The 27,436-nt window shown below is 38.2% G+C and overlaps 1 protein-coding gene across 1 annotated transcript in view; it reads left to right on the forward strand.

The window, feature by feature from the left end:
• The first annotated feature begins 17,974 nt into the window (after positions 1-17,974).
• SLCO6A1 (solute carrier organic anion transporter family member 6A1) overlaps positions 17,975-27,436 on the forward strand; it is a 94,145-nt gene continuing 84,683 nt past the window's right edge. Inside the window, exon 1 of the mRNA XM_019450616.2 lies at positions 17,975-18,513. Coding sequence (XP_019306161.2) covers positions 18,198-18,513 — 316 coding nt within the window. The 5' untranslated portion in view covers positions 17,975-18,197. The remainder of the gene's footprint in view (positions 18,514-27,436) is intronic.

Below are 27,436 nucleotides of genomic sequence, written 5' to 3' on the forward strand. Positions count from 1 at the left end.
ACTATATTCTCTCTCGTTCAAGAATGCTTATTGAATGAATGGATTAATGCTTATTGAAAACCAGCCCTAATACTATGCCATGACTGACTAGAAAAAATAAGAGTTAAACTTTTTAAAAAAGGAAGAAAAATAAAACTGCTATTAGGGTTACTTAAAAAGGAGACAGAGAAACCAACCCTTCCACATTTTGTGAATGCAATGTTGACTAATCAGACAGAGCTTTTAATGTGAGGTATTTTTGTAGAGTAAGATATGTTTCTTTTAGAACCAAAGCATATGATTTAACACACACACACACACACACACACACACACACAACCACCTTTCTAGTATGACCTATAAATTCAATATATACATTTAATATTTAATTTTTTCTTTGAGGCAAGAGTTGGGCTTATGGTAACATACATGCATTTATTTTTTTTTCTTTCACAGAATGTCACTTAATGGTTGTCTTTTGACATTTCAAGAGCAAGGCCCTCTGATAGTGGTGCTGAATCAGTGACTGCTTTGGTTGGAAATTCAGCTGTGTTTAGTGAGGTGTGGTACATAGCTAACTGCTGAAAATTGGCAGTATGTGGGTACTTTTGCCGGAACAACACTGACTTTCAAAGCAAACACTTTAAATGGATTGGGTAATAATAAGACAGGGAATGGAAGTAAAGAAGAGCTGATGGATTCATGCAAAATAAAACAAAATCTACAAAATCAAACAATTCTTAAAAACAATCATTCAGTCTCTGCAGGAGCAGAATTTATTGCCAAAAAGTTATTGTTTTTGACACCAAATAGCAGACTGGTCACCATATTCCATAACCAGGAGAACTTTCTCAGAAGCCTTAATCTCCTTATTTATTTAAAAAAAATTGTTTTAATGTTTATTTATTTTTGAGAGGGACAGAAACAGAGCGTGAGTGGGGGAGGGGCAGAGAGAGAGGGAGACACAGAATCCAAAGCAGGCTCCAGGTTCTGAGCCATCAGCACAGAGCCTGACACGGGGCTCAAACCCACGAGCTGTGAGATCATGACCTGAGCTGAAGTTGGACACTTAACCAACTGAGCCACCCAGGCGCCCCTCTCCTTATTTAAAAAAAGATCATTATTCATTCTAATTTATTGGTCTTTTCCCTAGAAAATACTAAATGTTCCTATTTTTATCTGAATTCTGCCGATTACCTGATGAATCTTTGACTGTCAATTTGATTCTATTATTCACTACCAAGAACCTAATTCCTTTCCTTTATTCTTCAAATAAATTTGGGGATAAATTGCAAATAAGTAGTCACAGAAAACTAATCTAACTTCATCTTAAAATTATGTACTTTTTTGGGGCTCCTGGGTAGCTCAGTTGGTTAAGCATCTGACTCTTGATTTCGGCTCAAGTCATGATCTCTTGGTTCGTGGGATGGAGCTCTGCATTGAGCTCCATGCTGACAGTGTGGAGCCTGCTTGGGATTCTTTATCTCCCTCTCTCTCTTGCCCCTAACCCCAACCATGCTCTCTCTCTCTCTCTCTCTCTCTCTCTGTCTCTCTCAAAATAAATAAATAAACTTTAATTTTTTTTTAAATGAGGTATGTTTTTCCATCATGTTCATGGATGGACTTAACATCAGGTCTTTAGAATCATGCTTCTAAATCCTTAACACGTTAAAACTTCTCCACATTTCACATCAGATACGCAGTAATGAGAAAGACCTGGATATTTGTCTCCCAACCCTTGGGGCTCTTTTCTGCAATGAATCCTCTATTATCTTGGCTAATTCACCCCACTGAAAAAATAAACCAGTACTGGCTGTCTCCTGTGTACTCATACACATATTCCTACTTCAGTGGACTTTTGCTCCTTTCTCTGTAACAACATAGGTTTGTCTGGGAGACCTAGCAACAGGTGATAATTATAAGGATCCTGTTAAGGGTTCAATTTTATGCCCTCAAAATTTATATGTTGAAATGTTAATTCTTGGTGCCTCAGAAACTTAGAGGTAACAGAGTCATGTGGATGTAATTAGTTCAGATGAGGTCATATTGAAGTAGGGTGCCCTTAATCTAATATGACTGGAGCCCTTAAAAAACGGAAAATTTAGATACAGACATGGACAAAAGAACAATGCCATGTGAAAATGAAGGCAGAGATTGGGTTGAGGCATGTACAAGCCACAAAAGGCCAAAGATTACCAGCAAACCATCAGAAGCTAGCAGGGAGTGATGGGATAGATTCTTTGCCACAATCTTTAGAAGCAACCAAGTCTGTTGGTATGTTGATCTTGGATTTGTAGTCTCCCGAACTGTGAGACAATAAATCTCTGTTGCTTAAGACACCCAGTTTGTGGTCCTTTGTTACACCAGTCCTAAAAAACTGACTAAAATCCACACAGACTTTTGGATGACCTGATCCTAATGAGCACTGACACATGGTGGGAATCTTAAAGTCCTTCTGCAACCTGAGCTCATTTCAACCCTCTCTGAGTTACAGTTGTAACTCAGGGTGAATTCCCCAAATTCAGCAGAGCCTGTACCTAGAACCCAATAGCCAGATTGGAAAATCACTATTTCAAATGGTACTTTTAATGCTAGGATTTTAGGGCTTAAGCAGTTCTTCAGACCTGAACTCTTAATATCAGTGATAGGCCTCTCCTGAACTCCCAACAAATTTTCCTTTGCTCTCAGCTCTTATAAAACTCAGTTTGTCACGATTCTGCCCATCACCTTCCTTTCCTGGCTTTTATTTCCTGGACTAAGTAAACCTTGCCTTAATCATACCATCATTTCTATCTTTGTAGTGAGAGATGTAGCCTGGTTCTGGTGATCTGCGCATGAACAAGAATACACATCGTAGAGAATTGACAAGGAGGGAGAGTGGAACTACTTTTTTTCCTTTCATAAAAGAACAATGATGACCTACACATGGGTTCATGTGTGATGTAGCCTACACGTCCAATTTAAATAACTTGAACAAGAAGTAATCTGCCTCTGGAATAATGGCACCTTATGTACACTGAGTTCCAACTTTTTGTGTTATATATTGCATGAGGTGCTTTCCCTATGAATTTCACATTGATCCTAATAATGACGATCATTTTCATCATTTGCTGAGTACCTACAGTATGTTTGCACTGTAGTAGGTTTTAATACACTTAATTTTAATTCATACCCAGTACAGAATTAGGCATTGTTCTCCACATTTTACAGATAGGGAAACTGAGATTCAGACATGTTAAATATTTACATTGGCAGGGCAGGAATTTTGACTGACAAGATTAATGCTGTAACAATCTAGGACAGAACAAAAGAAATTCAATAAATAGAAGTTTCTATTTACATTGTCTGTAGTCAGAGAAATTTATTGCCCTATTAGACACGTTAGAGCCTAACAGCATCTCAAATCTGAAATAAGGAGTGTGATTCTTTCTATATGTAACTCACTAAACTTTTAACAACATTTCCCCACTTCAGGCTCAGAATGTTTCTCTTTTCCACCTTCCCTCTCTCCCTCCCTCTATCCAAGCATGGGTATGGCCTGAAACACCATGACAAGAACGGGCAGAATGTACAAGAAATACCTCCTGCTTTGTGGATCACACTATTGCTGTACATTTTTTCCCCATTATTTCAAACAAGTGGGTCTTTACTGGAACTCTAACCGAGAACTGATTACTGACAAAATTTTGCAATAGCATGTTGAATTACTATTGAAATACAGTTGACTGTGGCTAAATCTACTATCCTCGAGACTATAGACAATGGAGTTTCCTGAAGCTCAAGGTTAATATTACTTGCAATAAGATTTCCCCAGAGGTGCTGTTTTGCTATGGAAATACTCTAGATTTATGGCATGGTATCAGGCAAGATTCTGGTTTCTTTCTATCAACACCCTCTTAAAAATTCATGAATCAAAACACAGATTCAGAAATTAATGGAAGCTTGAAGCTAAAGACCACAATTCCAAAAGCCAGCTTGTCTTTTACTGTCATGCAGAAAAAAAAAAAATACTCTCAATGGGAACTTAGTTTAATTAACTACTCAAATATTCTATTCTAGGGATTATTGACACTTTAAATGGATTCTTTCTGGAGTAGCTGATAAAAAAATTTTGTTGGGAGGTTGTTAAGAAAAAGTAATAAATTAGAGCTGATGAAATGTAAGTAAAATGGTTATTCCTTACTTGAGGGAAATAAATGGCAAAGAGCTGTGTGAAAAAGAGAAAAAAAAAACCTTCCAAGATCTGCAATAACATTGATTCAGAGATTCATATCTCCCAAAGACACTAATTGCAACTTTTTAAAATTTCTGCTCTTGAGATAGTAGGACAAATGAGATTTTAGAGCAAGACCTGGAAAAGAGAAATGGTGATTTATGTTTATGTTTTCCTTCCTGACTGCTTCTTCCTGCCAGCAAGATTTTAGCAAGCAGATAAACTGTGAGATCTAAAAATTATTACCAAGTGGTAATGCTAGATAAACAGAAAATTAAAACAAATCACATAAGTCTTCTATTGGTTATAAGTTTCTAGGAATTAAATAAAGTACATGGTAGTAGACATTTAGATCAAATAATCTTTGAGATCATAAGTGATTTCCTTTTTTCTCATTTAACATGTATTTTTCCTTCCTTATTGTTTTTTCTGCTGTGGGACTTCAGAACAAAATGGTGTGTGTATGTTTTTTATTTGAATTTACAGTATGTATGAGAGATATACAGGATAGTGCCTAAGAATGTGGGCTTTAGAGACAACTTGGATATGAATTCTGGTTGTGCCGGTCGGTAAGTGTGTAACATTGGACAAGTAATATTACATTACATGTCTTTGTCCAAATATTCACCTGTACAAGATGGGTTAATAACAGCAGCTACTTCATGGTGTTGTGCTAAGGATAAAATGAGTTAGTATGGTGGCCTCCACCTGGTACATGAACACTTTAAAGAGTTGGGACAACTTTAAGGGAATCCCTTTCTAGATCCTGAACTCCACATGCATTCTACCTGAGAACTTGTGGCTGGAGGAGAGATTATTCCAGAGACGTCACGCCTCTTTGCCTCTCTCTCTTCACACCTGCTCTTTCCCACCTCTTACCCATGAATACCCTTAACTCTGCTGCTTACACTTAATGTAGAAATTCTCCAGGGCCAAGTAAAGTGACTATCTGAAAAAGGGTTGTTGGTGTTGAGATGGTGAATAACACCAATGAGTAAAATTATGTGGTTTTTTTTTTTTTTTTTTTTTTTGCAGGTTTGGTGATTTCTAATTCTCTACTTTCAACAAAATTCAAGGAGGACTTGCTTGAATTCTTAGCTGATAGATCACTAGAATGATTAAGGATGGTAAGAACAGAGGATTCTACCATTCCTTTCTACCTCTGTGTGTGAACAGGCTTCTTAGCATGTTATGTGTCCCTGGTCACCATTTAAAAATTATTTTGAATATGGGGCACCTGGGTGGCTCGGTTGGTCAAGCATCAGACTTCAACTCAGGTCACAATCTCATGGTTCATGAATATGAACCCCATGTCAGGCTCTGTGCTGACAGTGCAGAGCCTGCTTGGGATTCTCCATCTACCTCTCTATCTGCCCTTCCTCCTCCCCCATTCTTTCTCAAAACAAATAAATAAGCTTAAAAATAATATATATATATATATATATATATATATATATATATATATATGGTATATATGTATATTTGTTGTTTGATTTTGTTTTTGTGTTGGGGATGATACATATCAAACTACTTTATGACCTAGTCTCAGAAGGCAGAAGGCATTACTCTGGCTGTACTCATAGGCCCACTCATAATCAAGGGGAAGACATAGATCCCACTTCCTGGTGGAGAGCTGCCAATTTCACACTGATAGAGTTTGTTGAATGGGATATATTATTGCAATAATCATTGAAAAATATAAAATACTACATATTATGAGAAGGGAAAATCCTGCAATTTTAAATTTGCAAGCAGTTTTGCTTCTATAAATGGGGAAGCTTGAATTTACCTTTGAAATCAGCTATTTCTTTAGTTTTAGGGAAAAAACCTAATCAGTTTAGTGGGACTTTTCCTATAGTAAGCCAATATTCCATTCTGAAATGAAGGGATATAGTATAGTGAGGAGTGAAATTACTCTGCATTATAAATAAAAACTTTTCCTACAAAGAAATGGATCCATACCTCTGAAGTTTGTTTCCTTTCAGAATGAAAAACTCTCCACTTTTGCATTTTCTGGAGTCCTTGAGGGAGTCCTGGTCCTGAATTCTGAGCAGGACAGTCATGCTGAAGAACACTAGTATGTGTAGGAACTCCATATAACATGGTGGGATACTGGGAACTAAGGGTAGAGATGTTCACAAGCAGTTATGTTGGAATGGTTTGGCCAGGGGATTCTTGGGGTGGTTTTATGTAATCTCCAGTTTTGAGGGTTCCTTTCTTTTCTTTTCTTTCTTTTTTTTTTTTTTTTCTTTCTTTCTTTCTTTCTTTCTTTCTTTCTTTCTTTCTTTCTTTCTTTCTTTCTTTCTTCTTTCGCTAGGATGACCAATTTGTCCTGGTTTGCCCAGAATTTTCTGGTTCTAGTTCTAAAGGTCCCATGTCCCTGGAAATCTTTTAGACTCAGATGAAACTGGATGGTTGGTCACTGACTCAACATTGGAGGTTAACTTGTTGGGAGAGAAGAATAGCAGCTTAGGGAAAGGTGACTTCAGGTCAGTTAGTGGCAACCTTCAGAAGAGATGAGCCATGTCCTGTTGAATCAGGAAGTAGTTCAGCTTTCAAGCAAATGTTAAGAAAAGGTATTGAAATCTTAGAAATAGGCAAAGAGATTACTAGGCCTCCTTTCAGTGTTATGCTAAGTATTGAAGTTCACAGAAATGTTATCCAGTTCCCTAAAGGTGAGTTCTTTTGCTTGACTTTCTATTTTAGTAATGATTATGATATCTTATATCTCTGTAATGGTTGTCATTCACTTGTAGAAGCAGATGCACATGATTATTTTCTGATAGCAATACAAGTGAATTTTGTTCAAGAGATGAAATGATTTATGTCCTATAAAAAGAGATGAACCCCAGAGGTCACAGTTTTAGCATCCAGCAGAATATTAACTAGTTTTGTATTTTAATTAGTATTCTTATTCTACTATCCTTTCTTTAAGTCACTATAAATACTTTGATTTTTGCAACTATTTTTTGAACCAGACTCACCATCTTGCCAGTTCCCTCATTAATGAGGTAAATAAATATTTGATACTGCTGACTTTTTTTGGGTGAGTGATATTTTCATCTTGTTGAAAATCATGTTTTGATGTTAGAGATTTGCTGGAATGTGCTAATAGTCCTCAGAAACATCCTAGAAATTCATGGAGGGAGCGAACCTGGTACAAGTCTGGGTGTCTTACATCACTCTCTCCCAGGGCTGGGGAGATAATGAACATGAGGCTATAAATAAGAGATTAGGTATTCCTATCTCTACTTCATCCCCACTGCCAGTCCCTGCAGGCCTTTATCCTTCTCCTCACCTGCAAGTTTCCACTCTTAGAGGATTCCATCAGTGATGTTATGGTGGGGTCCAGGGTGGGGCAAGTTCTTCAGAACCTCTTCTTAAAAGTGGATATGGACCTCTTCTTAAAGCTTAATTATGCTACATAATGATCCTAAAAAAGTCTGTGTTGCTTTCCTCAGTCTTGCCAAAGATGCTTTTCTAAGAAAGAGTTGGAGATGGAATCAGAATCAGAATAAAACTAGATGTACACATATAAGTATATGTGTGTATTGCATATATTGTCAGGGTCCTAAGAGTAAAGCAGAAGCCAGAGACAACTCCATATGTTGTTTTTGTTTTTGTTTTTTAAAGAAGGTAATACCTGGAATTGGTTAAATAGGTAATGGAAAAACGGAAAAATCATGTAGGGGACGGTGAGGCATTCCAGAAATTAGCAAGAGCAGGAAGCTGCTCCATTCCTCCTGCTGGAGGGATAGAGAAACAGAAGGCAGTATCCGTGAAGCTCACTGGCTGGTGTTGAATAGCAGAAATAGGATCAATGGGGAAGATGCAGCTGTTGGCAGAGAAACTGCTGCGGGCAGAAAGAGGGGAGAGAAGCACCCTGGTTTCTTCCTTCTTTCCAGCTTCCCACTGCCAAATCTAACAGGAAGCAGTTGATTACAAAGCCTGGGAACTGCAGCCTGCATGGCCAGCCCCTTTGAGAGGAGAAAAGAACAGCAGAAGTGGGGAGAAGGGGATTAAGAGGTGTGCTGAGCATACCTGCATTATTTACTGGGACACATGATAGATTAATAAATGGTAAATTCCCCTTTCTTCCAGTTTTCAATTTCATTGGCCATTTAAATTTTTTCTTTGATTACGAGGGATGTAAAGAAAAGTGCTTTTATCATATCCCTCAGGACCTTGAATCAGGTCAAAACTTTCTAAGAATACAAAGGGCTGTCCTCCTCTGAATTTCTTGAAACTACCCCTCTGAAGATAGTCAACTTGGTCGAGCTAAACACTCTCTCAGCTCCAGCATTAACTTCAATACTTTTTTAGTATCTCTCTCTTTTGCTTGGCCTCCCAAAGGTCTTCTTTCTCTGTTTGTGATGCATCCCTAAATCCCACAAAAAAAGAGACCTTTCACTGTTTATTTTACTTCCTCTAATTCACTTGCTGTCCTGTTTCACACATACACATGCAAAATACTGGGTTTTGTGGTGATACTAATTATACTCTCTTTTTTCCTTTGAGTTCTGAATACATTAAAAAAGTAGATTCAGAAGTGAGGTGAGAGCAAAGTATCAGCTGTACTCCTGCAAAAGCTAGATGAAAGAGCACAGCTGGGACTTGCAGAAACGTACTTTTCCTCCCACGAATCCAACGTACCCCGTACCACGTTGCCACAGGTAAAGAGGACAGATAGCTTGCAGGCCCAGCTCCTGCATGCTCAATCCAGACCCACTCTCACCAGTTTGACAAATCAATCCTTCTTTCTGGGATATATGCAAATAATGAGGTAGAGGGGGTGACCAGAAATAATCCCCACCACTCCTTTCTGGGTAGTTTAGGAGAAGGCCTCTCTCCCTGCAGAGATGAGAGAAGGATAATAGCTGTTCCCCTGAGTCAAACTACAGCCTACATAAAATGTCAATCAATCTGTTAAAACCTAACTGTGGCCCAGTTTAACCCCACAGGTTATCAGTTTGTATGTAATCAACCCCTGCCTCAAGAATTTGCAAATCAGGCATTCCTGATTCCTAATTAAGAGAATTTTAAAACCCGATTCAAAGCTTAAAATTTTTATTTAAAACTTCTGTGTTGACACTTGTTTTGTAAGTATTGTAGGCTCTGTTATAAAAGTTAGCACAGTAGAAGCAAAAATAAACTATCACACACCCAGTGTAGTCAGTAACTACAACTCTCAGAGTACTGGAAGTATGATTAAGAAAATGAAGTACTTCTGTAGGTGACAATAACTAAAAATATTTTCCTGAAAGAAAATGTAAGTAACAAATGTAGCAGCATGTGAACTCTATTTTAAATGTCTCAATCCATTTCTTTTAGATTTAATATAAAAATGAAAGTCTATGACCACTAGATGGCAGCAAATTAAATCTTTTAAAACCATGTATCTGATTAAGTAGACTTGAAGGAAACAGGGGCCGGTCATTAAGTTGTGGCAGAGGGGAATTAGGAATTCAGACAGAAACCATAACAAGCAAAATACACTGGCAAATTATATCAACTATCATCCAAATTGTGATTACAGACTTTCTATATTGGCCTCCTAAAGTCAAAATCTTTCAACAGCAATTCCTTTGGACCCATATGTTCTAAGACAAAACTGATTCAACAGTAACTCCCCACAGTCTGATGAGTTCTGAAAATACAATCACTGACTGTACAGAGACCGGTCTAACTTGCAAATTCTGACCAATCTTTGCCAAGACCTACCTGTGACTAAGTCTAGCACCAAACCCTCTCGGTACCCTTCCCTGACTCCCTCCTTTGGTTGTGACCTTTAACACATCAATGAAACATGCTATTTTCAAGCTTATTGAGGGATTATCTTCAAAATGGCCTATAATATTAAAGTAGATTTATTTTAGGTAATGTAAGTTGAACGTCAGCCACAGTGCAGAAGCAAAGCACCAAATATCCTGACAGACCTTCTCCTTGACCAAATTTTAGATACACTCCCCTAAGCCCTCTTTTCAAAATCAGTTTTAGCAAAGAATCCTGCTAAGACATCATGCCCCTACCCTTGATATCTGATCACCCTTGTTATCTGATCAAGTTCCTTGTCCCCGTCTTTGATATAGGAGTCTTTGGCCTGCTTTTAGCAAGAGTCCTGTTAGCAAGAATCCTCTTGTGTTTGATGTCTCCTCTTAGTAATTTTCTATCTACTGACCCCCTCAGCCTAGTCTTTAGCTATAAATCCCCACTTGCTTTGCTGTATTGGGAGTCGAGCACAATTTCTCATCCTTATTGCAGAGTCTTGAATAAAGTCATCCTTTTCATTTTAACAAGCGTCAGAATAATTTCTCTTCATTTTTTAGTATCTTACTTGTTTTCAAAATTTTAACATGTAATCTAGCAATCATTTTGAATGGCTTTACATCTGAAATTATTTATTAAAATGTATAATCAATAACAGGAAAGAATTTCCAAGGCTCTTCTTTTTTATGTGTCTTATTCAGCTGCATATTACTTCACCTATTGACCTCCTGGATAATCTACTGTCTCCAACTTCAATCTACTCAACCATTTTGCAACTGAATTCCTAGGCTTTGCTAGCTAATGAGTAAAAATTACTTTATGTTTATTTCAACATCACAAATTCTTAACTGCAGAACCCCAGCTCTCCCAGATATTTCTGAATGTCCCCTATTTCCACAGAGATGTCAGTCAGGGAGTCATACCTGGGAATCTACGCATTATCCTCCTCCTCCTTCTTCTTCTTCTTCTTCTTCTTCTTCTTCTTCTTCTTCTTCTTCTTCTTCTTTTTCTTTTTCTTCTTCTCCTTCTTCTCCTCCTCTTTCTTCTTCTTCTTCTTCTTCTTCTTCTTCTTCTTCTTCTTCTTCTTCTTCTTCTCCTCCTCCTTCTCCTCCTCTTTCTTCTTCTTCTTCTTCTTCTTCTTCTTCTTCTTCTTCTTCTTCTTCCTTTTCTTTCCAGCTCATTCCCTTTCAGAGTCATTTGTTGTCTGTAAAGCTGCTTCAGGAAGCCTTAAAACTCTTTGTTATAGCTTTTAACTTTATTTCTACATGTCCTAAGTCTACATCTCTAATGTACCTCAAGTAAACATTGATTTTGGCTATTATGTTTCTTGCAAACCATTACTTTTTCACATTCTATCGGTTAATTAAGGATGAAAAGCCCCTCAGTAAAGTCAACTTCTATCCATTGACTGAGGGTCTCACTTAGTAGGTAGTAGAGGGCTACACATAATAGGTACTTTTTAATATAAAAGTTTATGCTTGAAATAATTTTATAAATAATTATCTTTGTTTAAGTATCTACTGTATACCAGGAACTGTGTGACACTCTTAGCATATTACATCAGGCCCTCACAATAATTTTTCAAATGAGTTGCCATTATTTTCATTTTATAAATGAGGAATTAAAGGTAAGAATATTTAAAAGAATTCCCCCAAATCACATAATAACTAAGAAGAGTTGGACCCAAAATCTAGGTTGAATTCTCCATACATGATTCTTCCTTCATGGTTGCCACGTTTGTTTTCCTATGAGTTTAAAAATTACTTAGCATTTCATTTATCCAGCAGTTAGACTTTTATTCTCAATAAACATAAGCAACTCATGGGAAGCCAATACAAAATAAATAAAGCAAAATACCTGTAATTGCTGAGAGCACCAATTTATTTAATGTTTTTAACAATACTTTGCAGTCACTTTCAGCCTACAACCTGTAGGTCTTATAGTTCATATAGAATATGCAGCAAATTTGACTACATAGTTATGGGAGGCAACATAGTAGAAACTGTTGCAAAAAGTCACTACACTCTATCAGTGAAGAATCAAGAACCATACACCTCGGCAGCTAAACAATCCAGGGCCATTTACTAACCGCACAGATAGTTCTATACCTCTTCTTAATAGTGAAGTCATTCCTTGTTAAATAAACTACATTATAGTAATTTGTAACATCATGTCATTTTTCTGTTTTATTGACTCATTTGTCGAAAAGAGCTATATAAAATAGCCTCCCTAGGTTACTTTAGTGAGTTGTTCTTCCTACATACATGTTTAGAGGTTTTAGCTGAAATAGATATTATATGGAGGATATTTAACAGCACCTCATAAACATACATTGCTTAATTTAAACTGGTCTCTTGAAATATCTTAAGCTCTTGAATTGCTTAATTTCTCAGAGACTGATTTAGTTGGTAGGTATATTTCAAAGCCTATATTGAAATTTAATGCAACAGTCATTTGTTAACTTGTAGAAAACATGCAAAATTATTTTAATATCCGTGTTTACAGATTCAAATACAGTTTTTTGTTTTTTCTACATTAATATTTCCAAAATTGGGATACGTTTTACAACTTTATTTACATTTTCTCTGAAAAGTTGTTTAGAAAAATTTTTTAATGCTTATTTTATTTTTTGAGAGAGAGACAGGGCACGAGTTGGGGAGGAGCGGAGAGAGAGGGAAACACAGAATCCGAATCAGGCTCTAGGCTCTGAGCTGTGAGCACAGAGCCCCATGCGGTGCTAGAACTCACAAGCCGTGAGATTATGACCTGAGCCGAAGTCCAACACTTAAACGACTGAGCCACCCAGGAGCCTCTGAAAAGTAGTTTTAAATTCGTGATAAAATCTTTCAGGAAAATACATATGAAGATGTCCATTTTAGTATTATGAAAACAAAAATTGTAAACAAGCCATACCATCAATATGGGAGTGGTTACATTATAGTAAATTCATACAATAGGATTCTATACAAAAACTGTACCATCATATAAAGATAGCCAACATGGATTGTTAAATGTGATGTCTAGTAAGGTTAAAATGTGCAAGGCAAATAGAGGTCTGTTATTTCTTCTTAAATACTTAGGCTACAATCCTTGCAGCTGGATGGCACTGCCCTCTATTATATAACAAAAGCCTGTGATTAGACATTTTTTCCCTTGAATAAATGCTACTATTAAAAAAGACACAACTAAATCATTTAGCTGGCGAAAAAACCAATTATACAAATGGAAAAACATCAACTTATTATAAAATATGATAAAGGAATTGCTATTAATTCTGTGATTTAAATAAATCTTGGCCCCCCAAAACTTATAAACTTAACTTTTTAGAATAGAAAAGGAACCTCTATAATCACACTCCCCATCAGGGTAACCACCAGCTCTATATGGCTCTTGAGCATTTGAAATGTGGCCAGTCCAAACTGAGGTGTCCTGTAGCTATAAAATACAAACTGAAGACTTAGTGGAAAAAAAAAAAAAAATATATATATATATATATATAATATTTCATTAATAATTAATGATTTAAAAAATATTAATTATATGTTGAAATAATATTTAGGACATATTAGCTTAAATAAAATATATTACTCAAATTAATTTTGCCTGTTTATTTTTACTTTTTTGCAGTGGGACTAGAAAATTTTAAATTACATATATGCTGACATTTTATTTCTATTTTACAGTATGGCTCTATAACCTAGGTTTCTTAGAGACTCAAAAACTTCAAAGGTCTCTTTTCTGGTAAAACTTAGAAGAAATGGGGCGCCTGGGTGGCTCAGTTGGTTAAGTGTCCGACTTCGGCTCAGGTCACGATCTCATGGTCCGAGGGTTTGAGACCCGTGTCGGGCTCTGTGCTGACAGCTCAGAGCCTGGAGCCTGCTTCAGATTCTGTGTCTCCCTCTCTCTCTCTGCTCCTCCCCTCGTTCATGCTCTGTCTCTCTCTGTCTCAAAAATAAATAAACATTTAAAAAAAAAACTGAGAAGAGATTAGTGAGGGACCACTTATTATTTCTTTATCACACTCCTTTGGACTTTAAAAAAAAAATTTGTGATCAGAACAACAGCCACAAAATATCCAAATTTACATGAGCAAATCTTCCTCTGGGAGCTCATCTTTCTATCATCATGCAGTTATGTTAGTAAACAACAATACAGGTGTGGTTTCCCTGACTTTCTAGCTCATACTCCCTGTTACAGTGAAAAGGACCTATCTTTTTATGACTGTCACCTGCTGCTTCCAGTGGTGAATTCCTGACTTAACTTTCCTAAAGGGCCACATCATTTTTTTCTCCATGGGTATTTTAAACAACATTGGGTATTGAAAATATGACTACACTTTCACACAGTTGTTTCTTGCATAAAGGTTTACTCAAATAACCCTGGAAGCAAGTCAAAGGGCAGTAGGTATGATACCATTTATTAGTTTGGGGCAGTTCCCTTCTATTCTTAATTTCTTGTGTGTTTTTATCACAAAAGGGTGATGAATATTTTCAAATGCTTATTCTGCATCTATTAAAATGATCAGGTAGACTTTGTCTTTTGTGAATCTGGTATATTATATTAAATAATCTTCAAATGTTAAAACAACCTTGCATTCCTATAATAAATTCCATTTGATCATGGAATATAATTCTTTTTATATGTTGTTGGATATGACTTGCTAACATTTTGAGAAATTTTATTTTATTTTTTTTACAATTCCTGACATCTTTTTGAAAGATATTTTTATGGATAAAGAATTCCTAGTTGGAAATTTTTCTTTCATATTTTAAAGATATAGTTTTATTATATTCTGGCTTGCATAGTTTCTGATAGTATAATTTTCTTTTCTTTATTTACTTTTTAAAATGTCCATTTATTCATTTATGTATTTATTGTATAATATACTTTTGTTTCTCTATAAATTATGTTTGTCTTTTCTCTGCTTCTTTCAAACTTCTCTAATTAGGCTTGATTTTTAGCCTATGCCTATGATATGTCTAAATGTGTTTTTTTGTTTTTTGTTTTTTGTTTTTTTGTATTTATCTTGCTTGGCATTTTCTGAGATTATTGCTTATGTGGTTCTACATCTTTTATTAATTTTGTAAAATCTATGACCATTATATCTGCAAATAATCTTCCAGCTCATTGTCTCTCCCAGGTACCTCAGTTATATATATGCTAGAACATTTAATACTAATTTTCAGACACTGTATGTGAATGTATATTGCAGACCAATCTATTTACACCTGGAAGTGATGATACTTCTATCTGATTGTTAGTCTAGTTTTGTCAATGTTGACAGGGTAGAGTTGGATTTGGGTTTTGTTTTTGCTCCATTTGTCTTTTGTGAAGCATGTGCTTAAAATTCTAATGGGAATTAAAGCCTCGTGTGCTTTGTATGAAATCTGGGGTGCTTGAGAGTCTTTTGACAGTATTACTACTCTACTCTCAGCTTTCATCAGGGGTCCAGTATGCCTGTACTGGATGGGGCTTCCTTCTGCTCTTCTGACCCACCTATATTGGTGCAGTGTCATTGCTTTTTTATTCATGCAAAGCTCATACTGGAAGCAGGTTCCTCTGGACCAGTCCCAGTCCTAGGCCCTGAGTGCCTGAGCCTCAAAGGTTGGACTTTGCCTTGTTTTGGTGGCAGGTCTTGGGAAGGGATGATGTTCCTGCCACTCTGTCAGATGGCTTGTATTTCTACCCTTCCCTCTGGTTGCTGCCAACCTTTGGGTTGATCATAGAACAGGATGTTTTCCTGCCTCTCTTTCAATGGCAAATGGTTTTTGCTCTGCTTCTCTCGCTTTGCAAGTGATTAGGGGGCAAGAGAGTTTCCTGCCTCAATTCCAAAGGCTGAGCTGCTTCTGCTTTGCTTGTTAAAAGGCTCAGGAGCACAGCACTTTGGAGTAGGAAGATCAGGAAGAGTCCTTGTTTCTTCCTCATTGTCAGCCTATCACTACCAAATGCATTCCTCATTAAGGAGGTTAAGCATCCAACTTTGGCTCAGGTCATAATCTTGCAGTTCATTAGTTCAAGCCCTGCATCGGGCTCTGTACTGAGAGCTCAGAGCCTGGAGCCTGCTTCGGATTCTGTGTCTCCCTCTCTCTACCCCTCACCCACTCACACTCTGTCTCTCTCTCTCTCATAAATAAATAATCATTAAAAAATTAAAAAAAAAAAAAGGAGGACTCTCCTGCTCTCTCAGATGGCAAATATCTAATAAGAGGGTGTGGATTCCTCTTGACTCTGAGGTTCCTAGGGTTTCTAAACCATTATCTAGTCCTTATAGTCCTCACTTGTCCTTTAAAAGTTAATTAAAATTTTCAATATGTTTTTAAATTTTCTTTTATGGTTGCTACCTCCTCCTTCTGTGTTCTGCCAAAGCTGAAAGAGTCTGTGTGTCCCATTCTTCTTCCTAGGGGTTTGTTACCCTTTGGAAGCAATTCACCTCGTTGCTTTGCAAATGTAGCTCTCCAGTGGGTTTAAAAAAGTGATAATTTTTGGGGCGCCTGGGTGGCGCAGTCGGTTGGGCGTCCGACTTCAGCCAGGTCACGATCTCGCGGTCCGTGAGTTCGAGCCCCGCGTCAGGCTCTGGGCTGATGGCTCGGAGCCTGGAGCCTGTTTCCGATTCTGTGTCTCCCTCTCTCTCTGCCCCTCCCCCGTTCATGCTCTGTCTCTCTCTGTCCCAAAAATAAATAAAAAACGTTGAAAAAAAAAAAAGTGATAATTTTTTATATAATCCAGATTTTTTTTCTTGGTTGTTATGTTGTTATTGTCTTGGTTATTATGTTGTTGTTTTCTTGGTTATTATTGTTATTAGAGTCAGGTACATTCTGTTTGGCTCTGTATATTCTGGGTAGAAGCAAAAGTCTTAGAATCATTTCTTTTGATCAAAGCCATCTTTTTCCCTCTGCTCTCAGGCAGTGCCCAGTCAGGTACTAAAGCACGAGAGTAAGAGTCCCCTGGCTTTCCACCCTCCAAGGCATGTTGTTTCCTTTATGCTTATTAATGTCATGAAGCAATGTGAGGGTGAACCCTAGTTGAATATGATGAATATGGAAAGACTAAGGTATTTTTCCTACTTATGTAGTGACCACATGTTTGACAAAGTAGGTCTCCTAATAAGGGCAAAATAACATTTCCACGTACTGATGGGCATATAGTGAGGCAAGATGAGGACTCAGGTTGGAGGTGGGGTCTGTGGTACCCTCCTCCCCAGCACTTCTCAGTGTGTTTTTTCTCTTGGTCTACCAGCCCTAGCACTTACTAGCAGCTCAAAATTTTTTTGAAGATCTGTATTGTTTTTGGTGACACAATGTCTAATCCATTGGAGGGAAGCTAGTTTCATTTTTCCTATAAAGTCACCCCGCCCATATATATGGCCTGAATAATTAATATTTGTGCCTGAGAAAAGGAAGACAATAAGAAGACGAATTTTCACCATAAAAACATACAAGTTTCACATTCTGCTACTAGTCTCCTATATTCTTTCTTTTCAGTAAAATTGTTGTACCTAAGAAGGTGAATGACACGGGGTCCCATCCCACTATTTAGGGAGGAAAATAATAATCCTTTCTGTTCTTGGCTAAGGATAGTTTCTAGGACAATAATTTATATATGTAAAACACTTTACTTAGGCACATTCATTGGAATATTGTTTTATGATCTTTGCTGGTTTCTCCGAATATGATAGAAGTGTCTTTTTTCATGTCTCTGATTTCTCCTGGTCCTTCAACACTTTGCAAGCTGTTTCTAGTGAGACCATCCAGTTCAAAAAACATTACAGTAAGGTAAGTCTGGGGGAATTTGGGGGACAGTTCTGATATCGCATCACTGCACATTTCTCTTTCCTTGCTTCCTAATAAAAAGTACTAAATCCACTAGAGTTACTCTGGCGCCCCCTGTTCGTGCTGGCAATGATCAGAATCTAGTCATAGTAGCTTCCTCCCCACCCCCCACCCCTCACCCCCCCCACCCCTTCACCAGTGGAAGCAGAGAAGGAAACAGCCTTGGAAGTTCTCTCTGGCCAACTGTCACCCTTACAGGGACGTTTGCCTTCTGCTCAAGGAGAAACGTTCCCTCTGGAGGCCTGGGCTGCAGGTGCCTCCGGTGGCCCCCAGTTCCCTGACATCGGGCCCGCCGGCGTTTCGGTGGAGCAGGTGGAGCAGGCCGCGCCTGGAAACCGCAGGGCACACCTCCTCTAGCCCGGCGCCGCCCTCTGTGAACCAAGACCCTGGCCTCCGCAGGCCACAGTCCCATGCAGGACGCCCGAGTAGACATGGGGCCCCAGGCTTCCCCGGCCCAGCTTTCTGAGGACACCTTGGCCGAGGAGGCCGGGAACGCCACGAAAAGAACCCTGCCATCAGGGGACGGCCTGATCAAGTTCCACGGTTTCCCACAACAGGGGAACGATCAGGCTGTGGCCAGGCCCGCCCTTAGGAAGAAAACACGAGAAGGGAAAGAAAGTTTGGAAAGGCCTTGTGGCTTGGGCTGTATAGTTATTCCCAGCTGTCAGCGTTTCAACAACATCCAGTGCTTCCTGGTTTTCTTCTGCATCCTGGTCGTCTCTCAAGGTGAGCCTGAGCGAGGGTGGCGGTCGTTGTGGTGAGGGCTGTGGCGGGGTGCCTCAGGGTTGCTGAGGTGGGGGAGGCGGGGGACAAGTGGGGGAGAGGACTCTGTGTGGTGACCAGCTTGAGGCAGCTGTACTCTCACGTTTTCAAGGTACGTCTGGAATAAAAACAGGTGAAAGGGCCCATTACTTGGGGTTTGTACGCCTGTCATTGCTTCACCTCTGCAGGCACCTGGTGACGCAGTCTGCCTAACACAGTGTGTGTGACAGGGGCCCGGCCTCCAGCTAGCCGCTGGAGGGAGGGTAGTGCTGAGCCATTTGATGTTTGGTCACCAACTCTGAGAAGTTCAGGGCTGAATTACTTGAGGGATTAAAGTAAACCTGAAAACTGTGGCCACTGGTGTGTTCCTGCTTGTGCTCACAATTTTGAGACACATACTGGCCGAGCAGCTCCCCGCCTGGAGTTTGTTTCCTCATGTGTGAATTGAGGAGGTGAAGTGGGACCTCAAATAATCTATATCAGAGAACCCAAACTGGAACGTGTTTATCTTGGAGGGAACAGTTTAACAAAGAATGTGAATTTGAATGCCTTTTGGGGGGGTATGCATTCTTACTTGGCCACAGTTATCACCCCGCCCATTATTTAGATTCATAGCCTGTTTACACTGACGGCATCGAACTTTGCCAAAAATGATCCCCTTTTGCTCTAAAATGTTATGTCTAAGTAAGTGCAATAAAAAGGCTGTATATGATAAGAATCACAAGAAGCACACATAAATAGTGATCAGTTTGTCTTGATTTTATTAAAGTAGTTTCTTGGGAAGAGGCATTTGAATTGTGCCTTGATAAAAGAGTACAGTTCTGATAGCTGGGATGTAGTTGAGGAGTATTTATTGTAAAAGGAAATCAATGAATGAATTTTTTGAAAAATAAACACTCAGATATAGAAAAGCCTTGTTCTAGACTGTTAAGTGACAAGTTTGGTTTGGATGATGGTTTCACCTAAGCACCAAAAGGAGTAATTATATTTATTTTATTCATTGTGTCTCCCCAGGACTTAATTATAGTGACTAAGTTAGAAAATACACTCAATAAATATGTATTGACTGCATAAATCAATAAAAAGAAGAAGGAAAAGACAGATTGTCACCACATTAAGTTCTTTAAATACCAGACCGAGAATTTTGAAAGGATACTAAAAGGTGTTTGTTTGTTTGTATTTATTTATTTATTTAAATGTTTATTTTGAGAGAGAGAGAGAGAGAGAGACAGACCACAAGGGGTGGGGGGAGGGGAGTGGCAGAGAGAGAGGAAGACACAGAATCCGAAGCAGGTTCCAGGCTGTCAGCACAGAGCCCGACGTGGGGCTTGAACTCACGAACCGTGAGATCATGACCTGAGCTGAAGTCAGACGCTTAACCGACTGAGCCACCCAGGCACCCCAAAAGGCATTTATTTTTTATTAATGTGCTAGGTGATGAGTAAGAAGCTTTACAGGTATTAACTCACTAAATAGAATCTTCTTATTAGGCTAGTAAGGAAGAGCCATTGGAGGTTTTTGAGCAACTGGTTTACAGTGAATATTTTTAGCTCCACTACTCATTAATGACTTCATACAGGTTATTAGCTCAGTTGGGTATAACGTTGAGGTTTCCATTCATAAAATGATATATCTCTGCATGTATATTTATCAGTTGATCTATTTCTTATTTATTGTTACATTTTAAACAATTTTTAAAATAATTTCAAACATGCAGAAAGGGTGCAAAGTGATACAAAGAATTCCTATGGCTCATACACCCAGATTTTCTAGTTGTTTACGTTTTACCACATTTGTTGCTTCACTTTTTCTCTGTACCTACAGACTTTTTTCAGACACGGTACCCCATTACTGCTAAATACTTCAGTGTAAATTTTCCCGAAGTGAGGACACTGTTCTATATAACCAGTATACACCCTTTTCAGTCAGGAATATAAGTGCAACACTATCATCAAATTAGGAATTGGTGGTGCCAGTCAGATAACGCCAACTGCCTCAATATGCCTCAACTGCCACGAACATTTTTAGACATTAATCTGCAGCAATTACTCATTTTTTCCCTGTTTCTTATGTCCACACAAGTCTTAAAGTATATGGATCTTTCATTCTGTATGTTGAACTTCAACCTGGTTATGTTTGATGTCTCCTTATAACCAGACTCAGGCCATGCCTGCCTGATTGGATCCAGGCTGTTATGAAATTGGTATCAGGTGTAGTCCCAGAAGATCTACCCATAAAGATGGGATTTTTTAGGACTGGTTTTATTATTCCTTTTGTCTTGAGGGAAGTTCTGAGCTGTTTGACAGTGGAAGATAGGTAGTCATTTTTGGTATGTGATGGCATTATAATGAATCAAGCTATCACTTGTGTTTGATTGGGATGAAGTACGAGTTGAAGTATGTTATCTTAAAAGCCCAAGTGTCTCTACACTTTACTTTGTGGAAGTGATAATGACCATAAGGATTCTGGTGTAGGATGGACTCTTGAGTGCCCTTAAAAAGTGCACTTATGAAGGGAAAATGACAAACTCATATCTGATAACTGTCAGCTCAAGTCCTGGTCTGAGAATTCTAGAGCTCCCATCACATCCCTAAAATAAGTTCTCATTTCTTTGAACTGCAGAGCTTGTATTTTTGGAAATCAAATACAGAATTTAAGTGTATGGGCCTATGGGTTATAATGCCAGTGTAATGCACAATCTTGTCAGGTTTGTCCTGCATCTTCTCCTCTGTTACATTTCCAAGAAGAGTTGTTAATTTTTTAGTCTGTTCAGTTTATTGCCTGTTAGGACAGAGTGGTGACTTCCAAGCTCCTTACATGTAGAACTGTTACAGTATGAATTGTAATTGAACCAAGACTTATAAGTTTTTGTGTGGACATATATTTTCATTTCTGTGGCTTTTATGCCTGGAAGTGAAATTGATGTATCCTATGATAACTCTTTGATTCACTTTTTAAGTATGCTATAGGTTTTTCACATGTGTGCTTTATTGGTTTGACGAAGTTGCTTTCTATTCCTAGTTCATTGAGTATTTTTATTATGAAAGTGTTTTGGATTTTGCTATATGCTTTTTTTTTTGATGTTTGTATGGGTTTTGTCCTTTATTATATTAATCTAGTGAATCACATTGATTCATTTTCATATATTGGAATGAAATTAAGAAACACTATGATTTTGCACATTTAAATTGGGTGAAGCATTCAAAATAATTGTACACAGAGACAATTTACTTGAGGAGTTTTGTCTTGTAAAGTATTAGTAAAAAATTCTCTGAATGGAGTATTTTGACTAAAATATTTCAGTACAAAAAAAAAGAACTTCGAACATTATTTAGTAGTGTTTTCTTTAGATAGTTACGCACCTGTAGAGAGTGTTTTCTCAAAATATGATCTACAGTGAACAGTCTTTTGGAGCTTTATATTAAGTAACAATTATTTTTGAGGTCTCTAAGACCTCATTCAGGCTGAATGATTCACTAGAAGCATGTGGATTCAGAGAAAGATGTTATCCTCATGGTTATGACTTATCCTCATGGTTACAATAAAAGGATACAGATTAAAATCAGTAAAGACACATGGGACAAAATCCATAAGAGACCAGGCCCAAGCTTCCATGTGTCCTTTCCCAGTGGAATTGCATGGCCATGCTTAATTTTTCCAGCAACGATGTATGATAACACATGCAAAGAGCTGTCAAAAAAGGAAGCTTATGTGAGCCTTAGTGTCCAAGTTTTGGGGAAGTATTACTCATGTAAGCATACAGCATCAGTGTGACTGACCTGAACTACTCAGACTCCATTACCCCACTCCTACACACACAACAAAACATGCGTTCTCCAGAAATTATATTGTTAGCATAAATTATCTGATCAAACTGGTACAGCATGGCCCAAGGCCTCAGGCATACAACAACAGATGTTCACCTTAAATTACCTTATTAATATAAACTTTTTTACTGGTTCTGTGTGGCCCCAGGCCTCGGGTGTAATAAAGCACTCTTAACAGGCAGCATATTACAAGCGTTCAGAGTCCTTTTCCAGGAGCCAATCAAAGGCCAGTTTTGAAGACAGGCATTTTTTTGAGCAACCACGGCCTGCTGAGTTAACCCTGTACTACAAAACTATACAAAGCAACTTGAATGAATTGCTGCTAATTTCATGAGAACAGTTAAACAAAAGATCATATTAAAAATATATTCTCCAAAAAATATGAATAACATTTTATTAGAGACAAGTATGGCTAAGAAGTTAAAGTATGTGAGTGCATATCAAGAGTCATATTCTTTTATTTCGTAAAAGTTATATATAATATAAAGTTTTGAAAAGTTTTAAAATAAACTTTTAGCTTCACCAATGTAATAAAACTAATTTGTCCGTAAATTACAATGTGAATTGTAATTGAACCAGGAAAAAAAAAACAAAACTGTGAGAGCAGGAGGGTGGTGCAGTGAGAGAGGGGGAGAGAGAGAATCTCAAGCAGGCTCCATGCTGTCAGTGCAGAGCCTGATGGGGCTGGGGGTGGGGGAGAGGGGGAACTTGATCTTAGGAACTGTGAGATCATGACCTGAGCTGAAATCAAGAGTTGGACACTTAATCAACAGAACCATCCAGGCACCTCTAGAACTTTTGACTACAAAGATTCTAGGGTTGACTGATTGCTTCTGATTGTTCTAGAAAGTTTACAGAAAGAAAATGAGAAGTTTAGGGCATGATTAGGGAAATGTGTCAGCTTCTCTGATGGTTCTATGAGAATCTCATCACTTATAGTGACACACTGCATATTTTGATCATTTCCAACCCCGAATTACAGTGTAAGTTCAATTCACAGATTTATCAGATCACTTTTGTCAGAGTTAAGACATTGATTGTGGAAAAGCAGAACCCTAAGATTTGGGATCAAGGCATTTGGGGAATTGAATGAGTGTGAGGACCATAAATCCCCAAATCCTGAACTTCCTTTCCCAGTAGGAGCAAATATTTCTCCTATGTCTGAAGAAAAATCAATTACTTGCTTGAAAATATTAACCTTACCTCACCCAAGTGAAGGGAGTGCTGGTTGCCCTTATGATCTACCCCACCACCCCTTACTGTTGCCTGTACCATAACTAGAATTAGATCCCAGCCTTCATAGAATGACTAACATAAAATCAAACCTGGGAGATAATATACACCAAAAATTTCCCTGCCAGTTCAGTGACGTGTCTAGGGAATGATTGGTTTGGAGTGTGAGGGCTACCTCTTCTAAAGTGAAGGAAAGTTTCTTCACTTGTTCTACTCACTATTAAGAAACATAATCTTTAGTGAACCTATGGTTTTTTGAAGGTGGAAATATGTTATGGTAGATAGTCACACTGTAGCTCCACTCAGGGGAGGCCCTAAAAAAAGTAGAGGAAAAAGGAAATATTCCCAGCGGGCAGAACATTAAGAAGTATATCTGGTTATCTATATTGCCTAGAATGGCATGCTGCCATTGCCTAATGGTTTCACCATTTGGTAACTAGAGGAGAACTGGGAAAGTGTTATGTCTACTTAAATGGGCATAGTTCTCCTTTGTGGATGTTCACCAAAGAAATCCATTACAGAGAAAGCGTTCAACAATGAGATAGATAACCATACTGTGAAATTAGCCAGCCGCTTTCCCCAGTCATTGCATGTCTTGTTCAGTGGGCTCATATTTATAGTGGCAACTGCGTCAAGAATGGAGGTTATGAAATAGCTGGATGCATAATTTATCTTGACCAGCATTGATATGGCTATTGCACTTATTGATTGCCTTATATACTGTCATGATCACTTATTATCACATTGCTTTAAATGAAGGAACTCATTTTATAGGAGAAGAAATGTATCAGGATGTTCATGTTCATGGAATTCACTGATCTTACTACATATTTCCATAACCCAAAACTCTTGGCCTTATAGATGATTATAATGTCCTATAGAGGACTCAGGTAAGGTCCAGCTAGGAGACAACAATAAAAAAATGGAGATGCTGTCCTGTAGGGTGAGGCATATGCTTTGAGATAGCAGCCTACACATGTCATGCGTGATCAAGAAGTACAAGAAGGGGTGAATAGTGGAAGAAGGGGGTTATAAATATCAACTGTGTTTGCATAACTATTTAGAGAAATAAAAACAACAATGATGCATTTTTCTCTCATTTGTTTTATGTGTACACAAACATATATACATTTGTGTGTGTATGTGTGTGTATTCCAATATTTTTCTTTTTCCCTTTTTATTTGATCAAAGAGTATTATGGGAGATAATGTTGCAAATTTATCTCTAGGTTACAGAATATCCCTGAGAAGGAAAATTAATATCCCAACACCAGAGTTGGACATAGTTACTGACAGGACATTTCTTGCTTTGGCCATTATTCCCCTTGGCCACATCTAAAATGAGAGTTGAGGAAAATTCTTCTCTTTGATGCAGCAACATTTTTATACCTTGTTTCCTCCTGGTCTTGCTCTGTTAAACTGTTGTTGCTCTAAGTTTGACTTATGGTTTCTTTTTCAATGTAATTCCCTTGCAAATTTAGTTAAGTCTGTGATGTCTTTGATTAGTTATTTATACCTTTTATACCATTTATACCTTTGCAATTTACTTTTTGTATTGAGAAAATCCATTCAGGTTTGCGATTGAACTAGAAGATGGATTCACATTACCTTGAGATATATATGATGACTGGTTGGACTGTGTGTCTCTGCTTTTGAGGGAAAGAGTGAGAACATGTTTGTAAGAATGAGAATTGCAAAATGTTAGGCAGAAACATGATGGTGTCCCTGCTAATTTGGTATGTTAGTTTAAATAGAAGAAAGGTGAAAATATGTCCTGAGTAGTCTAAAGGGTGAGTTCTCAAGTTACTTGTCTGTTGGCCATAAACTTCATCATTCACGGTCTGGACTCATTCCTCTATTTACAAAGGGGACTGGGAGCTTGTAAACTACAATTGTCAGCCTTTCTTTCTCTCTGGCTTCCACTTAGGTGGTGCCAGTGAGAGGCTATGGCAGTAGATTTGCAAAACGGGCAAAGGAAGGCCTCTTTTTTGTTTTTTCCTCTCTGTCTGTGGTGATGTTTTTGGCAAGAGCAGCAATGCTTGGTGAGGAAAAGCCCCTGGATTTATGGTCAGGAATCACTTCAGCTTCATCAGCAGCAACAGTGCTTATGGTTGTAGGTCTGCAACTGCAAGAGCAGCAGAAGCAGTGGGTGGCTGTGAGTTGGCTCTCAAAGCATTATGTGGGTCCTGGCTTCCTGCAAGAGAGGCGGTGACGGCAATTACAGCTGGAGCAGCAGCAGTGGCCCATGCTCCCGCAACCTCCCTTGGCGTAGGGATCCTGAGTTTTGACAAGTAACTCTTTTCCCTTTTCATTCCAAAAAATGTATTATTTTGGTAACCAATGTCTATATTAATTTATTTTTCTTTCAAATATTTAGCATATTTTTTCCTAGTTGTATACTGAGGGATAGAAAAGCACCCGTAGGATACCATTTATTTAGTGTTCAGGAACATGACAAACAATTCCTGTATTATTCAAGGATATACACATTGTCAAAAAAAAAGTGTTTAAAAGGGTCAGAAATGATAAACTTCAAATCTAGGATGTGCGTTATGGAGAGAGAGAGAGAGGAGTATGTTTGGGGAGTACATATTGGGCTTCAAATATTTTGATGTTTTATTTCTTGTTCTGGGTAGTAGATAAACATAATTATTAGATTGTTATTTATTCATATTCTATGATTTAAATGAATACATTAAAATAAATATCAGTTGGCACAAAAACAGACACTCAGATCAATGGAACAGAATAGAGAACCCAGAAATGGACCCACAAATGTATGGCCAACTAATCTTTGACAGAGCAGGAAAGAATATCCAGTGGAATAAAGACAGTCTCTTCAGCAAGTGGAAAACTGGACAGCGACATGCAGAAGAATGAACCTGGACCACTTTCTTACACCATACACAAAAATAAACTCAAAATGGCTGAAAGACCTAAGTGTAAGGCAGGAAGCCATCAAAATCCTCAAGAAGAAAGCAGGCAAGAACCTCTTTGATCTTGGCCACAGCAACTTCTTACTCAACACATCTTCAGAGGCAAGGGAAACAAAAGCAAAAATGAACTACTGGGACCTCATCAGTATAAAAAGCTTCGCACAGCGAAAGAAACAATCAGCAAAACTAAAAGGCAGTCGGCAGAATGGGAGAAGATATTTGCAAACGACATACCAGATAAAGGGTTAGTATCCAAAATCTATAAAGAACTGATCAAACTCAACACCCAAAAAACAAATGATCCAGTGAATAAATGGGCAAAAGACATGAATAGACACTTCTCCAAAGAAGACATCCAGATGGCCAACCGACACATGAAAAAATGCTCAACATCACTCATCATCAGGGAAATACAAATCAAAACCACCATGAGATACCACCTTACACGTGTCAGAATGGCTAACACTAACAACTCAGGCAACAACAGATGTTGGCGAGGATACAGAGAAAGAGGATCTCTTTTGCATTGTTGGTGGGAAAGCAAGCTGGTGCAGCCACTCTGGACAACAGTATGAAAGTTCCTCAAAAAATTAAAAATAGGGGTGTCTGAATGGCTGAGTCGGTTAAGCGTCCGACTTCAGCTCAGGTCATGATCTCACAGCTTGTGAGTTTGAGCCCCGCGTTGGGCCCTGGGCTGACAGCTCAGGCCCTGGAGCCTGCTTCAGATTCTGTGTCTCCCTCTGTCTGCCCCTTCGCTGCTTGCCCTCTGTCTCTCGCATTGTCTCAAAAATAAATAAACATTAAAAAATTAAAAAAAATTAAATATAGAACTACCCTACAACCCAGCAATTGCACTACTAGGTATTTATCCAAGGGATACAGGTGCGCTGTT

Source organism: Panthera pardus, unplaced genomic scaffold (assembly GCF_024362965.1).
Source record: "Panthera pardus isolate Hobbes unplaced genomic scaffold, ASM2436296v1 HiC_scaffold_2, whole genome shotgun sequence".
Lineage (NCBI taxonomy): Eukaryota > Metazoa > Chordata > Mammalia > Carnivora > Felidae > Panthera > Panthera pardus.